The sequence below is a fragment of the Adiantum capillus-veneris genome, chromosome 17, assembly GCF_014529385.1.
Source record: "Adiantum capillus-veneris isolate H3 chromosome 17, ASM1452938v2, whole genome shotgun sequence".
NCBI classification, from domain to species: domain Eukaryota; kingdom Viridiplantae; phylum Streptophyta; class Polypodiopsida; order Polypodiales; family Pteridaceae; genus Adiantum; species Adiantum capillus-veneris.
The window spans coordinates 75,834,550-75,853,004 of NC_140947.1; the positions used below are offsets into that span (position 1 = coordinate 75,834,550).

Consider the following 18,455-nt stretch of genomic DNA (forward strand, 5'->3'; position numbering starts at 1 on the left):
ATTTTGGGTGTGGGTGACTGAAAAATGCCGAGGACGGATTAAATTATGATAAGCGGATTGAGTCGTCAAATTGATGGGATTTACCCCCTTGGGTTGGCATTCAAGATAGGCCGGAGGCCTGTCTGGGTGTCGGTCCCAAGTGGGAGGGATACCTACAGATAGATCTACATCATTCCCTGGAGCATTCTAGAAGACTGAGGGAGGTGACTAGGGTCGAGTCTGGGTATGGCCCTCACAGGAATAAAGAGTATGCAAAATAGTAAGAAAATTGTAATAATGGTGAGTCAAGGTACATAGCATACGTAGGAAAATAACGCACACCAAGGTAGAAATGTTTAAATAAATATCAAAATAATTATGTAAAATCCTTATATTTAGGCCCTATATACAATGAAATATTTACACACAAATGGGCCATAATATATTTTACTTGTTTGACTCAACTAACCCAATCACTAGCTAGCTGAGAGTTTTAAGGAGATATGGAATAAGTCCCGTAACTCACACACGCCTATGTACAATGAAAAGGTAGGGATAGGCACAATGTTTGGGTGATTTTGGTAGGGTGAGGTAGCTCACTATGGAAATTTTGAATAGCCAAAAAACGGCTATCATTAGATCTCCCTCAGGATGATGGTATATTCATGTACCATCATAAATCATCTTTTCCAAAGAGACGGTGCTTCTGAATCCTTAACAAGATTTTCATCGTTTGGCCCCTTGGAATTTTGGCTCGAGTTACACTCATGCTTCATGCAACAAAAATTACATGAAAAAGTTTCCTTTTGATCGATCTTTGGTAGATCCTTTGGTAGAAGGCGACTCAAGTAGGGCTTCAGGCGATACCCGTTTACCTTCCTAGAGTGCTATTTACCATTCAAGTCCATAAGCTGATAATAACTTGAATTGAAAGCCTTCTTGACTATATATGGCCCCTGCCATCTAGTTTCAAACTTGGCATCAAAACGATTATCAAATCGCTCGTCATACCTTAGCACAAGATCTCCTTCCTTGATGCCTTTAGTTCTTTGTCAAGCTTCTCTGCTTGTGTATCTTTCCTCGTGTAGCATGCATAGGCTGCTTCTCTTTTCCACTCAAGCTCCACTAGTGTAAGAATTCGATCCATCCATACCTCTTGATCATCTTGTGCACCTCTTCCATGAAGCCGTATCATTGGGATGTTGAGCTCGATAAACTGCAAAGCCTCTTGACCATAGAGCAAGTGAAATGGTGTGAACTCCGTGGCTTCCCTATATGTGGTTTGATATGCCCACAAGGAACCATCCAAAAATTCATCCCACAACTTTGTCTTATTTTGCACCATCTTCCTAATGATGCCTGCAATGACACCATTAGCCTTCTCCACCAAACCATTTGACTGTGGGTAGTAGGGTGTGCTATGACGATGTGGAATGTGAAGCTCTTCACAAACGTCTATGAGTAAACCCTTCTTGAACCCTGGACCATTATCAAAAACAATCTCCAGAGGTGTGCCAAATCTACAACAAATATTACTGTAGACAAACCTGCTCACTGTTTTCCCATTTACCCTTGCCACACTTTGAGCCTCTACCCACCTAGTCATGTAATCTACAACCACTAGGATGTAGAGTTTACCATTTTTGGTTCTAGTAAGAGGACCCATAACATCAATGCCCCACTTTTCAAAGGGTCCATTTGCAAGCACTATTTGCCTCGGACCATGCACCAAACTTCTATTTCCATTTACCTGACAATTGTGACAACTTTTACACCAATGTTGAACATCCATATGCAGGCTTGGCCAAACATACCCCGCAAGCAAAATATTCTTCACGGTTAACTCTTGGGAAAAATGACCAGCACATGCCTCTTCATGCAAACCTTTTAGAATGGCTTGAATTTCCTCGAGAGTTGGTACTCTTTAGCACACTTGATCCTTCCCTCTTTGGTAGAGGGATCCTTCTAGGAAGAGATAAAAACTTTCCTTCTTCATGAGTCTCCTCTTCTGAGCTTTTGTGAAGTCTTGTGGAAACTCGCCCTTCAAAATGTAGCCAATAATGGGAGCCAATGACTCCAATCCCTGGTACCTTGGTTGCTTGACAGCTGCTGCCACCACGACGACCTATACTTGTTTCTCAACACACGTAACTACGTGTTGTGCAAGTAAATCGGCATCTTCATTTTGTTTCCTAGGAATATGATATGGTTGCACTTCTTCAAACTGATTAAAAAACCTACAAATGGCATGAAATTTTGTCCTTAAGATTTCATTCTTGGATGCCCAAATGCCTAAGGTTTGCTTCACAATGAGAAGTGCATCCCCCTTTACCATGAGACGTTGTATACCTTGCTTCAAACCATGAAGTAGTGTGTCATATTCTTCTTCATTGTTGCTAGTTGAACCTCGTAGATTGACCTTCTCTTCCATGACCACCTCTCCACTTGGGTTGAGCAACACTAGCCCTTCCCCTGCTTTTCCTGTGGGTCGCTGAAAAGCTCCATCAAATAACAAGGTAAAATCATTAGGAATGCTTTTAGGTGGTGGAAATGATAGGGTCTTTACTTCAGGCACCTTAATTTCCTTCTCATGTACCCTATAAGTGAGAATCCCTGCCAATTGTGCATGCACACTATCTTCTACCTTGAAAGAGTATTGAAACTCTTGCAACTCCATAATCCACTTTGAGATCCTAGTACTAAGATTCATTTGAGATGACACACAAGGGAAAAAATTTTCTGCAGTGAGGATTACAAAAGGTTTTGGTAGCAAGTAGGATCTAAACTTTCTCACCGCATGAGAGAAAGCATCATGATTTCTACCTCCATGTAGCCTCTCTTTAAAGCATTCATCACCCTACTAGCAAAGTAGATGGGTCGCATCATGGTACTATGGGGATCTTGTTGTAACAAAACTGCACCAATTGTTTCTTTCTCAACACTAGAGCTAACAAAGAATGTGTACTCCCAACAAGGAGTCATGAGTACTGGTAGCTCTGACAAAATGACTTTAATGTTACAGAAGTAATCTTCAAGCTCATCAAACCATGCAAATTCTACTTGTTGTGTCAACTTTTGCAAAGGGTGAAGTAACTCCGAGGCTAAGTGAATGAAGCGTGACATATACTTCACCTTTTGAATGAATGAGATGACCTCCTTAAGCCTCTTGGGTGATGGTGACTCAATAAGAGCCTTTACCTTTGAAGGATCCACCTCAATACCTTTATAGGAAACCTTGTGACCAAGAAAGATCACTTCATCCTTACCTATGTGGCATTTGTGAGGGTTGAGTTTCCCTCCCATGTCGTAGTGTTTTTTCAAACCCTCTTCTACCTTTTGTAGATGCAATGATTTTGAACTATAAATGTAAAAATCATCAATAAAAACCCTAATGGACTTTCCAAAGATTGCTTGAAACACCATGTTCATGAAGCATTGGAAAGTTGCAAGAGCACTTGTCAGGCCAAATGGCATGACTCTAAAAGAATAACAACCCCAAGGAGTGATGAAGGTTGTTTTCAATTGATCCTCCAATGCGATACCTATTTGAAAGTAACCCGCATAGCCATTACACACAGTGTACCTCATTTAGTATCTCATCTTGAAATGTTAGGGGACAGTGGGATCTCTTTTTGTTGCCTCATTGAGTGGACGGTAATCCACACACACCCTCCACTTGCCGTTTTTCTTGGGAGTGATAACAATGGGAGAGACCCACTCTGAATTCTCCATGGATAAATGAAACCTGCTGCTAGAAGCTTTCTTACCTCCTTGAGTAGAGCCTACTCCTTGATGACTCCTAGACTTCGTAGATTTTGAGCCTTAGGTGTGGCCTCTGGCTTCAACACCATCTTGTGTTGAACAACGTCTACTCTAGGCACATCGGTGTAGTCTTTAGCAAAAATCCTAGGAAACTTCCTTAGCACACATTTGAACTCCTCTCTTTTGTCCTTTGTAAGTGTTGTAGATAAACATACCTTCTAACATTCCTTCATCTTGCACATTTTGGTTCTCTTGGGAACCTACCTCTTCCAAACCTGGGCAAGAGGTCTCCTGGTTGGTTGGATTAAACCTTACCCCCATGACTTCAATGGAAGACTCCTCTTCAGTAATGCTGCCGCTACTTTCTTCTTCTAATGTGTTATCGGTCCACTCTTCTTCCGTCTCACTTTGAGATGATTCTTCGTGGAGCTCCTCTTGGCGTTTCTCCTTCATGTCAAAGACAACATTCTTATGATTGTCATTTGTGCAAATTAAATTTCCACACTCCCAATCCTCCAAAGCTCGCATTTTCATTAGCCATGGTCTTCTTAGGATAAATGGGTAACCATTTCCTTTGGTAGACATAACATAGAAATCCACTGCCTTCTTAATGCCAAAGGCCTCCACAAAAACATTTTTGCAAATGCCTATGCACCTAGCCCTGCTATTGTTTGCCATTTTCACCTTAATTTCAGGTGTCTCATGGATGTGTATGCCTAGTCTTTGCATGAATCCCTCTGTCATGATGCAAATTTGTGCACCCCCATCCACTAAACCTTTCCTGACCAATCTTCCTTTGATGTATTAATCTAGCACATTTGTAATATCTTTATTCATTTTAGCATGTGTAATTTTTACAATAGGCACACTCTCTTTTACCTTTCTCCTAGTGCTAATTGCTTTCTTTAAATCTCTCCTAACTTGTGGGAATAATGCAAGAAACTGAGTCCATGAGATATCAATACCCTTACCTCTCATGCATTCCAGCAAGTTGTATGGAGCCATACCATGTCCAAGAGGAAGGTCTTGGATATTGATACGACATCGAGTCCTCTTAGCTTCCTTGGTCTCCTTTGCCTTCTTGCCTCGTCAATGGTCACTCTATGATGTGACTCCTTCTTTCTCTTTACCTTTTCCTCAGCCACGCTTAATGCCATTTGCTTCTATGTCAACCTCATCTGAATTTTTCACCTCTACCACATGCACATTTGGATTTGGCAAAGATGAAACTCCTTGTACCCCTTGTGGAGGTGGTCTTGGTCCATTTGGCCTTTGTAGAAGCCTTGGTTGTTGACTAGTTCCTTCACCTGCATTCACCACTAGGTAATTCAAGTTAGATCTCCCTAGCTCCCCATGGGGCCAAGGACAATTATACATCCCATGTCCAGACTCTCCGCAATTCCAACATTGCAAGACTCTCCTAGGTCATGGATCTCTTTCTTTTGACTTATTTACTTGTCCCTTTGGACCTACAGCTTGTGCAAGGTGAATTGACATGCTGCTTAAAGATTCATTTAACTTCTTAATCACTTCAGTCGTTACCTCAGGAAGCTCCCTAGATGTTGATGCTTGTGACTTACTTTTGGGTCTAAGACCTTCTATTGGAACCTCTCTCCTTAAGCACTTGAGTTTTCTATACTTCTCAGCAGCCGTAGTTTCCTCTCAATCAAAGGTAGCAGGTGCACTCGCCTCAACTTTTACCTTAAGGTCAGGAAAGAGTCCGGCTATGAACCTCTCCTTGTTTAGAAATTTTGCACCATCACCACCATGATTAGAAATATTTCCTATCCATAAAGCAAAAAGACGTAGAAACTCTTGCTTGTATAAGTAGTAGTCATCTAAGCCTTTTTGCTTATGAGAAACAACATCTTGCCATAATTTTTGAGTGTTTTGGGGATCAAAGAAGTATTTCTTGAAACGATTCACAACTTCCGTGTAAATCCCCTTAACTTCCTCAGGCAAAGAGTCAAACCAAGTGCTAGCATCTTTCCTAAGGACCACCTCAAACATTTCTACACATTCTTGATCAGTTACTATCCTCTTGATACGACAAGACATCTTGAAATTCTCTAAAAATAATTATGCATCCTCTCCAGGATCTCCAAAGAAAAGAGGATATCCAGACATTTGGTGGCGTTGGCTTTCCATTGAATTGATTTCAAAGTGACGCACGTTTTTCTTTTCTTAAAAAGATCTACAAAATAATGTTTTCTAAATGGCAATCTGTTCTACGATAAAATAAAAATATGCACATCAAATGATCTATGATAATCAACAAGAGGTAGGATGACAGGGTTTGGTGATGCAAGAATTTCTCCTACTCTCTGAGCACCAAACATGAACACCATACGTTGTTGAAAATGGATCTTTATACTAATTGCAACGTTTATTGTAATGCGTGGAGTGAAATGGAAGGGAGAGTGCAAAGAAGCTATCAAAGAAAAATCAAATAGCTATGTGATCTGTCCCTGGTCCAAATGTGACACACTATTGAAATTGTCCTTTGTAGTGCACTACAGATTCCAAAAACAGCCTCTCCTCTGTCATCCTGCATCCTCTCTTCTCTAATCTCACCAAATATCTAGTGTTTCCTCAATATCTTCTTGCATCCTTCATTAATCTCACTTTTTCCTTTTCGTCCATACACACGTTACAAAACATAATGTAAGTAGGTGCATGCTCACCAAGTCTTCTGCAACCACGCTCCTGTTGTAGTGTTTCATCTGATGGTGCCTGACTCCCTCCAGAGCTTGATGACTTGTCACTCGCTTCATAGCCTCGTGACACCATGTAGAGCTTGAGGGAGGCCCCACTTGATGCAGAATTTCACGATGACCTGGAAACATGACTTGCCCGGACGAGCACACGCCCACGTGCGATGGAATACGGCCCATTGCCAAGGCAAAGATATTTTCATTTTTATTGCTCCATGTATCTCCTAATGGTACTCGCTACAAATTCCAAGACGAATGCACGCCGGCATATGATGATATGATCATTGCCAATGAAAAGCTATTTTTGTTTCTTTTGCTCCATATAATGTCTCCTAATTGTCCTGCCGCCCTCTCTGGCCACGGCATCCCCCCCCCCCCCCCCCCCCCCCCCCCCCCCCCCCCCCCCCCCCCCCCCCGATGTTGTTCCGGCTACGCTTATTCTCCACGTCTCCTTGGAATAGTAGCAACTTCCATCACAGATTGGTAAGGATTGTTGCAGACTATTGAAGAAGCATTGTAATGCATCCATATGTGCTTGTATGTTGTATCGTGCATTAACAACACCGGTTACAATGCTTAATGGAGACATACTTCCAGCTGCTTTCCCCTCCTCTCCTTCGCACCCTCTTCTCTACTGAGTATTCAATAGGTACAAAGATTGACACTCTGTGTCCTTGCAAGATAATACTCGGCAGAGACAACCATAGTAGATCGAGGACACATATATTCATATATTAAGCAGAGTCAACCTTGGGAGAATTTTAATGGCTCTTATGCATACCCTCTCTACAAAAGTTGACTCAAATTCATGTTCAAGACATGGAATGGAATGTATGTAAGAAAAACATTAATTGCATACAAAGCACAACATAGGTCCATGCCATTTAGATATTTGCTCGGGTTTTAGTTTGCACAAAAAAATTTGCTCGGCTACGGTAAGACTCAAATAATGGCAATGCATCTTCTTCTTGCCTTTTTCACGAAAAATTGCTATTACCACCTCCTCTTTGAGCAACAACAGAAGCCTAGTCAACTACACACTCTTTAGTCCTGTTCTATATTGAAAGTGACTCATGTAATAACAATGTGCATAATGCATCAAACTTGATAGCTTGCGGGGTTTTTTCAGTAATAAGTCTCCAAGTACTTGCAAAATTCTGATAAGAGTTTGGCAATGCATCTAGAGCAGTTTGTACAAGTAAAGAGTCAGAGATGACTTCACTTGTATAAAGAAGCTCCTTGTTGATATCCTTGATACTATTAGTAAAATGCCCATGTCATCTTCCTCTTGCATAATCTCAGACTCTAGATCTTTGCAAAGTAATGCAAGTATTGCCTCATTGCTACTTGCATAAAGACCTGCCAGATTATCTCAAGCTCATTTTGCTAATTTTGTTGAGTGAATGTGAGGATTAGTAGTGTGCATCATAGATAATGCAATCATTGCATGATCCTGCACATCTTTAACATCCCAATGAGATTTCTCTGAAACAACTATAGGAGTAATAGATCTGGTAGAACCTGAAACATCCTCAATACAACATGTATCCATAGAAGGCACACGCATATCAATGCCTTGCACAACATTCCAGATGCCGGTCTTCTGTATCCATAGAAGGAAAACATATTCAATGCCTCGTGCATAGAATTCCATATGCCCTTTGAAACAAGAACATGCATCATCGTGTAAGACCACACTGGTCAAGTATCCCCATCCAATTTAAACCTAATAGAAAACATTTTGCAAACGTCCATGTTGTCTCCAACCATGGTTCGGCTCTAGGGTTGGTCTCGAGCATCTGCAAGCACACGTTCTACGTCATCTTCTTGGCTTTTGGTCTCTATCTGCACAATAGGTGTTTTCAGAGTCTGTGTAGATAGAGGTGAGCGAGGCAGCTCTACCTCTTCAATACAATAGGTGTTGTCAGAGTTTGTGCAGGTAGAGGTAGAGCAAGGTTGCTCCTTAGAGACACAATCAGAGATAAAGGACATAGAGTTCTTGGATATGCTCATGCTAGAGGTTTGATGAGTTGATGCCACGACATTAAGTACCACCTATGGATGAGAGGGACGTAGCCATCCTAGTGTTGATGATGACACATCTATACATGATGAGTAGTCTCGATGATGTAGTGCATGAAAATAGCATAAGGGAGGCTAATATAGCTAGGTTTGTGCAGTGTTTTTCAACGCTTGAGTGTATGATGTATGACCTACTAGTGTCAAGATGGTGACTACACGATGTAAAAATTGCCTCGAAAGAGTAAAAATGGAGTAGAACTAGCATGTTTTATATAACACAACCTAAAGAGGATTGTAAGGAACCTATTTTGTAGAAAAAGTTATTGACAAAAATTCTACACAAAACGAAAATTACCTACACAATACCACCTGTAACGAAAACGAAGGCCAAAATGAGCGCGGTTGTAGTATTAGTCGACCTCCTAAAGCTCCCTAAAGCTTGTAAAAAATTGAGAACGTGAGCGTAGGGGTATTGGAGATAGTACCATGCGGACATGATCTGCTCTGATATCAATTTTTAGAATTAAGATTGTAGGGATGCATTCACAATTTGGAGAAGATGAAGAAGCTCAATGCACATAACAGAGAGTATATTGCTTAGTGTGAAAATAGGAAGAAAAGATAGCCTTAGAGTGATGGATGTATATACAATGTACGGGGGAAAAACATCCTAGTGAGTAAAAAAGTTCCCCGGTGTTCCTAAGCGCATTCACACACATCACTACCACATAAATAATAATAACTACCACATATATGATACTATCTACCTGATTTAGATAACTAGTAAAACGGCGCCGCCTGCGGCGGCAGCATGGCCTCTATTACCCTCAAGCTCTTTGCTCTTGGAAAATCTCATAAAAATAGATGAACATTTACTTACTCTCTAACTCTCTCTCTCTCTCTCTCTCTCTCTCTCTCTCTCTCTCTCTCTCTCTCTCTCTCTCTCTCTCTCTCTCAGTCATCAGGGCTATAGGGAACTCTTTCATCAGTCCTCCTTCAAATTTAAAATGCAGAGGTGAATCCCAAAATTTGTAGGTGGGATTACACTAAACCTTGGTGTTTTTTGAGCATTTTCCTTTGTCTACATACTGGGTGGATTATCCCTCTCTCTCTCTCTCTCTCTCTCTCTCTCTCTCTCTCTCTCTCTCTCTCTCTCTCTCTCTCTCTCTCTCTCTCTCTCTCTCTCTCTCTCTCTCTCTTTGTTGTCCATGTACTGGGCTCTCTCTCTTTCTCTAGCTAGAGAGAGAGACAGAGAGAGAGTGAGGAAAGGAGAGAGAGAGAGCGAAGGAGAGCTCATTCTCTAGCTAGAGAGAGAGACAGAGAGAGAGTGAGGAAAGGAGAGAGAGAGAGAGAGAGAGCGAAGGAGAGAGAGAGAGAGAGAGAGAGAGCTCTGTACATGCACAACAAAGAGAGAGAGAGAGAGGTATTGTATGTGTTTGAAATTTATAAGATGGACAACATTTGAATCTTTGCAAAAGTCATCACAACATATTTTCAAACTAACTTTGCACCAACATATATAGAGTAAGTGATATTTCCCATGCCAAAAAATATAACATCCGTAGAGACTTAAGATTTATATGCTCAAAAGCGTAGCCTACGACATGCTCTGCTGCGGTATCGAACCACCCATGGCCCACGATGTAAAACACATCTACCAATCACTGGAGGAAGAGATCCTAACACAAAGACACATAGGAACCAAGCACCGAGACTAAGATTTTGAGCAAACATAGCATTAATTGGACGGGTTGTGCCTAACTCTGCAATGGTGACACGTGTTCTGAATCCTCTTTGAATAGAAAATTGAATGTATCACAGCAAGCTCGGATCATATGAAGCATGAGATATATCCACCATCAAGAATTCTGGGTAATATTGTGATCTATAGCCAAACAAAAAGCTATTAATAGATATTTTGATACACAGAATCTATTACTTTACTATATCAACATCAACATTGTTACCTTGCTACATCCAAGTCCTCGAGTAGATGAATCACCTGCATGGCTGTGATTGGACCCCTCCATAATGGTGGATCTAATACATAATCGTTGACTGTGAGATTTAAATTCTTTAAAGTATCAAAACACACATATATAATATTTTACCTCGGACGTGTCGAGGTCGTCTCCCTAGTGTATAAGTCACAGAGGCGTTAGGATCCATCTTCATTCATATATATATACATATACATAAAGGATTAGAAATTCATCAAAAAGCACATGAATCATAAATCTCTCAGCACTAATAAATCTTAGTCAATTTTTTCAAAGAATACACCATGTTTCATAAGAAGATATACTAAGCTTATAAATGACAAAGAAATAGTTGCGAGAGTCACCGTGCTTTTTTATTGGATGAAACATATCCAACCACGTTAAACCCCATGGCAAGGGGGTGGCAGGGGGCAGGTCAATTGCAACACCTCTTTGTAGACAATGTTAGAAGTGTATGTTCTTTGATCTCCATGTCTACTAACGCTTGTTAAGTGACTATCACCAACCACAACCTTGATGGCAGAAGAGGATCTCACACGAGACATTGCCACATACAGTTGACCATGGGTGAAAACAGGTGTTGGGAGATACAATCCAAGAACTCCCAATGTTTGGCCTTGTGCCTTGTTGATTGTCATCCCAAAAGCACAATGTAGGGGAAATTGGCGACATCTCAAATCAAAAGGGAGACCTTCTCTAGATCCCATGAGAAAATCAATCCTTGGAATGAACATTGCATTTCCTGCATGTGACCCTGTAATGATTTCTGCTTCAATCACTTTGCTGTGGAATTTCTTACAAATCAAGCGTGTCCCATTACAAAGACCACTTCTTGGATCCAAATTGCGAAGCAACATAACTGGAGCATTCTGTTTCAATTGTAAAACATGCGGTGGAAAACCTCCCCCAAGATCTAAACTATTTACAAACTCACTTGTGAATAAAATGCTATCACAATTTGATTCACACACTACGTCTGCACTGACATATTCCTTATAAGTACCAGGAAATTGCTGCAAGCCCAAATTGTTTATAGCATTCACCTCCTTGTTCCGTGGAGCCAAAATTGCTCTATCCTTGAAAAAGGTTGCATGGCAAGTCTGTGTTTCAAGGTCTCTATATATTCAAGCAACCAATGCTTGAAAATTATTTTGTGGTAGCATCATGCAGGCCGGCAAAGCCACATTATCAAGTATGCCCCCATCACAAACATGGCCATTACCAATATCAAGTGTCCACTGCACAAACTCTCTTTCAATAACATTACTAAAACAATTGACCACTCGCATATTCTGTGTTAGATGCATGATTTCTGTACGTTGCCAAATGTATGAGTGGCACAAAGATGCATTGACAATGTCTTCTCTTCCCCCTTTACGCACAACAGGTAATATCTGTATGAAATCACCACCAAGGAGGAGAACCTTTCCATCAAACAACATGTCATTTTTCATGAAATCTCTTAGTGTCTTATCAAGAGCCTCAAAAGCGTGTCTATGAGCCATGGGGGCTTCATCCCATATGATCAGTGAACTCATTTGCAACAGCTCAGCAAGCTGGCTGTTTACTTTAATGTTACATGTGGACTCAGAAGTTATATCAATAGGGATCTTGAATCTAGAGTGTGCAGTCCTTCCGTTGTCGAGAAGTTGTGCTGCAATCTCGGACGATGCACATGCCAAAGCTACTTTGGACTCTCCACGTATCTGAGAGAGCAATGCATTGTAGAGATAAGTCTTTCCCGTTCCACCTAGGCCCATCCAAGAAAAAAATAGTCCCTCTGCTCATGCCAGCTGCTTGTAAAACCCGATTGTAAGCTTCCCTTTGCCCAACATTGAAAGATGATTCCATTCGAGCAGACAATACTCTTTGTTCCTCTCTGTTATACATGAACTCTTCAGCAAGCACTCCATGCTCACTCATAGTTTGCAGTGTGTGATCCACATGGGGCATTCCAGAATAATCCAAGAGCCTCTTTCCATAGTGTTGAAGCATTGTCTCTAAGTTTGATAAAGCTTGGTTTTGAGCCATGTGTTCACAGATATTCGCATCATTTGTGCGAACCCTCATATGATATACATGGTCCTCAGAAATCTCCTTACAGAAGCGATTCCACAATGCACCAGGATGTATTGGATCACAAAAAACCAAAATGACTACAAAAAGTAGGCGCAATTGTTGCCCTGTTTGTTGAAAAGAAGCTTCTTCCAAACAAAGAAACCATTCATCATCAACTTGCAGTAATCCTCGTGCATTACATGTTTCTTTAAATGTGTCATATACTTGTCCATTGAAGGTTCTAATATCCTCAAAAGACTTACATCCTTTGCACATGTTGAGTAACATACGCAAATAGTACAAATCTCCAGCATTGGGAACAATGTGGTACATTCTTCCAATCATGTCACCAATCTGTCTTTGAGTCCATGTTCTACTTGCTGGCTTCCAAACCCACTTTGTTGGGAAGTCTATGTACAACAAATCGTTGGCCTCTAGATATTGTTGATTTCCAACAAACCACTCAGTGAGCGTTGTCTTTTTGCTGACCTCTCCCTCCACCACACTTTGTATAGTCGCTCTGTCGCTAAAGATGACTTGATTTTGATGAGGCAAGTGAACTTGGAGGTGTTGTATGTCAGGTTTCTCTTGATGCATATGAAACCCAAGTATACGCCAGATAGCCTCAGATGCTGATACATATCAAGCATTAAGATAGTTTGTAACTTCATTTAGAAGCCCTTCACTATCTTGTAGAACAACAGTGGCCCTGTCATGTCCCTTATACACATACTTGTAGAGATATTTCACAGCAGATATAGTGGATCAAACCTCCACATTGATATGTGCATTGTACCTTATTGACAAAAATGGATTGTATGGAACAATCCATTTATTACAAATTTGCACTTTATTACGAATAGTGTAATTTCCATCATCCCTCCTCATGTACGTTGGGTATCCATACCTAGCCACAGTTAGTTGACGCACTGAAGCTTCAAGGATATTTAAACTTGCACTTTCCATCTTTCATACATGGAGCATTCTTATTCAGGTTTCCACATGGACCATGCACATTACACCGACTAATAACATCATACAAGTGTTGAAACATTACTTTATCAGGAAGCTCTGTACACACAATCTTATCATAATGCAATGTCTTTGTTGTCTTATGCTCAGATGCAAGTATCAATAGAATGTGAGCATGAGGAAGGCCTCTCTTTGGAACTCAATCACAAAAATGTGTCCAATGACCTTACCAAAAATAGCTCTCTTAATCAACAAGCCCATCAAATCCTTAAACTTATGGTAGAAAACACGGGCAGTAAGATCAGGACGATCATTGGATGTCTGTCCAGGAAGTAATGCATCTTGTATCTCTTTCCATCCAGGATTGCATGTGAATGTAATGAAGAGATCAGGTTTTCCTCTCTTGCGTACAATTGCCATGGAATCCTGGTACAGTTGGTGCATATAGAGAGGGCCACCAACATACGAAGAAGGCAATACAACCCTTCTTCCAACATTAGCACCCAATAACAGTTCTCTATCATCCCTTGCTCCATCTCTTGCTCCAACCATATCTGTCAAGCCTTGATACACCTCACTGCGAAGTTCACTTTGATGATTACGAACCCACAAAAGCCTCAACTCCTCCATACAACTATATGCATCAACAATATATTGTTGCAGTAGCCTACCACCACGTAAAAGACATTGTGTTGTGTCATCTCTAATTTGCAATCTATACTTGTAGAAATCCATTGTAGAAATATACTTTGTAGTTCCATTTACTGGCTCTCTGTTTACTTCCGCTCTGTTCACTTGGGGTATGTAAGGATTCCAACCTTCTTCACCATTTGCAAATAGAAACACATATAATAGAGGCATGTATGACCTATGGTAATTTGAGATTCTTTTTAGACCACCACCCAAAAGATTCAACACAATATCACGATGGCCAATGTTGCTCTCTTCACCCTGACCAGGCATGATTGCATCAATTTCCACACTTGTTGAAGCAACATATTGCCAGCCATTTGTACGCTTCTCAGTAATGACCATCCTAATCTACGAAATATTGGAAGTTTGGACCATTGTAGCAAACCCCCTAAAAGCTTGAACATACGGATTTACTCGATGCATCATCGATTTCAAGCTTTCCAAAACATCTGGTTTTAGTTTTGAAACATGACTCATCCTGTTTTGCAACTCATTCTCAGTGTCAAAAAAATACAACTGAGCAAAGCGAGGGATTTGACCTGATCGCTCTCCTGGCATCAATGGACCAATGTTATGATAAATAGATCCATGCACCTTGAAGGTATAGATTCATTTTCTTTGGCAGAGAGATTCATCTATATGAGCTCCCAAAGAAGCAAATGCCAACACACTATTGTATGCTCTGATATGTTTCAAGAATTTTCTACTTCTAGTATTGCCCCCATGCATCAATTCCCTTAATTCTAAAGGAGGTTCACTTAATGGCGGCAAAGAAACATTTCCTGAGTTGCAACAACTCTTCCCCACGAATGTGCAAATGGTCTTTGCTTCTATTTTCCAAGCTAAAGCACCACATAAGAAACATGCAAAATCCAAGTTGCCTATGTTGTGAAGTATACACTTTTCATGAGAAAGAGACAACATAGAGATATGCGTCAAGGAAGTGGTCTCAGAATATAAGTAGGTGATGGATAGACAAAGTGTCTCAACTTTGGAGTAATCTCCCTCTCTGGAGACAATTACAGGCTCCTCAGGAACATCTCCATTATTGGCTTCCAAATTGTCTTCCACTTCAATCCTTGCATAACTTTGCGAGAGAATTGACTCGTTATCTACATCCATCGCAATCCTTCCCTGAGGAAATTCATTGCATTGATTCACGTTTATCAAATGGTGGAAATCTTCCAAGCGAGGCACATCAATCTCACCCAGAGAACGTCGAACTCTATCTCGCGCTGTTGCATGTCGCGTAGCTCGAGAGGCTTGACATATCCTACTACGTCTTGCATGTCTAGGAGACAAAACCTTTGGACTAATAGCCATCTGTCCAAAAAAGAACTCTTATAAGTACTCACAGATATATACAGGTTAGTATCTAGAGAATTAAGAAGAGAGTATGGAGAAGAAAGGATTTCCCAACTACGTCTATCTTTCTTTGAAGGAGTCAGTGAGAGGAGGCTTGCCAACCCACATGGTAAATGTCTATATAATTCTATATCTGTCTCTCTATATCTCATCTAACTACTACTAAGGATATAATTGGGGGAGCGAGTCCATCCGATTAGCCCATTGACGATTGTCGTTTAAGGCCTGGGTTTCAGCCAACAAATTTCCATTGCAGTTATAATGCGCCAGCCTGCACGTCAACCGAAATCTCGCAGTCAATGCAGATGTGCCAAGTTAACCCATTATTGGCCATTTTGGCAACCCACGTCAAGACGGATTCAAAGGTGCATCCAAATCAACCCCGAGGTGCTTCATTATGAAGAGTTACCATGGTGGCAGGTTAAGGCCTGAGTTTCAGTCGGCAATTTTCCACTGCGGTTACAACGCGCCAGTCTGCACGTCAGTCGAATTCTCGCAGTCGATGCAGATGTGCCAAGTTAACCCATTATTGGTCAACCCATTATTGGCCATTGAGGCTTGAATTGTTGTGTACATTCCGTTTATGCAATCAAAAGCAAACACCATATCGGCAATGGTGTGCATGTGATTGCATTGGGAGAGACACTCTCACTTTGCATCTGCCAAAAATAGACTAGACCTTCTTGACCCTACCCAAATTGGGCATATCTGGCAATCAATGCATTCAAAGAGACGGCCTCCTATATAGGAAGCTCTCTCCCACTTTTTGTGCTTTATGAAGTGCTTCACATTTGTCATACCTAGAAAGAAGTCAGACATTGCACACACCTAGAATACTTTGTGTGTGTGTGTGTGTGTGTGTGTGTGTGTGTGTGTGTGTGTGTGTGTGTGTGTGTGTGTGTGTGTGTGTGTGGTGTGTGTGTGTGTGTGTGTGTGTGTGAGAGAGAGAGAGAGAGAGAGAGAGAGAGAGATATTCACTGCAACATAACTTGAGAGAGAGAGAGAGAGATTCACTGCAACATAACTTGTGAGAGAGAGAGAGAGAGGGCATGGGGGGTGGGGAATAGGAGGTGTGACTCAAAAGACACAGTGGCAACAAAAATACTACAATTATGGAGATCCTCTGAGAATGTAGCAATCAATGCATTCAAAGAGACGGCATCCTATATAGGAAGCTCTCTCCCACTTTTTGTGCTTTATGAAGTGCTTCACATTTGACATACCTAGAAAGAAGTAATACATTGAACACACCTAGAATACTTTGTGTGTGTGTGTGTGTGTGTGTGTGTGTGTGTGTGTGTGTGTGTGTGTGAGAGAGAGAGAGAGAGAGAGAGAGAGAGAGAGAGAGAGAGGGAGAGAGAGAGAGAGAGAGAGAGAGAGAGAGAGGGAGAGAGAGATTCACTGCAACATGACTTGAGAGAGAGAGAGGGAGAGGGAGAGAGAGAGATTCATTGCAACATAACTTGAGAGAGAGGGAGAGAGGGCGGTAGGGGGGGGAAACGGGAGGTGTGACTCAAAAGACAGTGGCAACAAAAATACTACAATTATGGAGATCCTTTGAGAATGTAGTATCCAAAGAAGACAACCAAGAGTCGTGAGCAAATTGGTATCCACTACATACATAAGCCTCCACCAAAATGTAGCCAATATCCCCAAAGCCACCAAAATATAGATCCGCTCAGCCTATAAATGGGAAAGAAGTGAGTATGTTTTTTGGAGATCCCCTCCCCCATTATCCAAAGAAGACAACCAAGAGTTGTGAGAAAATTGGTATCCACTACATACATAAGCCTCCCCCAAAATGTAGTCAATATCCCCAAAGCCACCAAAATATAGATCCGCTAAGCCTATAAATGAGAAAGAAGTGATTATTACTATCGATTACATAATTCACTTCTTGCAAGGGTTGCCCTGCTTTGAACTAGATGGAACATCTCCAACGACATTAATCCCCTTCTTGGGCCAATGGGTCGTTACCAATGCATGGAGCTTGTTTGAGATAGATCTAACTTCGGAAACACCTGTAGTATGTTGTACTGCTACGGCGGTTAATTTGTTGCTAGTGCTTCGTAATTCAGGCACAATGCTCTTGAAATCCATGCTATCCTTGTCAAGAAGGGACCTCTGCAAGAGACTCATGATTTTTTCCTGGTTGCTTTCTATCTGAGAAAGTTTTCCTTGCACTGAGCTCTGTTGCTGCAAAATACCATTGATCTGTAGCTGCATCCGCTCCTCTAGACGATGCAGATAAACCCCTTGTTCATATTGTGAATGTCTCAACCAGTGAATGCTCTCTCTATAGGAAACCTGTGATGCCTCCGCTCTCTCACATGAGGCTTGAATTTTGGAGCATACTGTGTGGATGATACCTAATCCATCTACAATTTTGTTCTTTGCAGGTCCATCCCCACCTCGGACAACGCGCTAGGCATTTCGTAAATTATTGCATGGGTCTCTCTCTTGGGTAGAAAATATCACCTCCAAAGAATCTCCTCCAGAGGTAAGCACGTGCTCCATTACTGTAAGAATAAGATATATATTTAGCACCGGGTTATACATGTTTTTTTCTCTCTCTCTCTCTCTCTATTTTTCCCCTATCCCCTCTCTATACCGGGGAATTTCAAACTCCGAGCAAACCTTTCCAAGAAATCATAAAAACGATCAAAACCCAACAAGATACTTATGAACTTAAATCATAATAGGAAGCATTTAGCATCAAACTACATATTATCTATCTATCATTGTCCCTAAACACCTCCCCCAAAGCACGGCCCCTGGTCATAGATAATCAAGCCATGGTAGATGCTTGGGCAAGTATATGTGTGTGTGTGTGTGTGTGTGTGAAGGTGAGTGCCGCATCAGCCCGTCTACCAATTGAGTCGTACCGTAA

At 41.2% G+C, this 18,455-nt stretch overlaps 1 protein-coding gene across 1 annotated transcript; it reads right to left on the reverse strand.

Moving 5' to 3' along the window:
- Positions 1–11,601: 11,601 nt before the first annotated feature.
- LOC147437502 (uncharacterized) lies at positions 11,602–17,791 on the reverse strand. Its single transcript, XM_086486573.1, has 7 exons — positions 17,587–17,791; positions 17,351–17,412; positions 15,224–15,523; positions 14,607–14,678; positions 13,738–14,548; positions 12,284–13,167; positions 11,602–12,183 (listed from the first exon to the last, which is right to left on the reverse strand). Exons 1-7 carry the CDS (start codon positions 17,789–17,791, stop codon positions 11,602–11,604), a joined length of 2,916 nt encoding a protein of 971 aa, XP_086342699.1.
- Between the last annotated feature and the right edge of the window lie 664 nt (positions 17,792–18,455).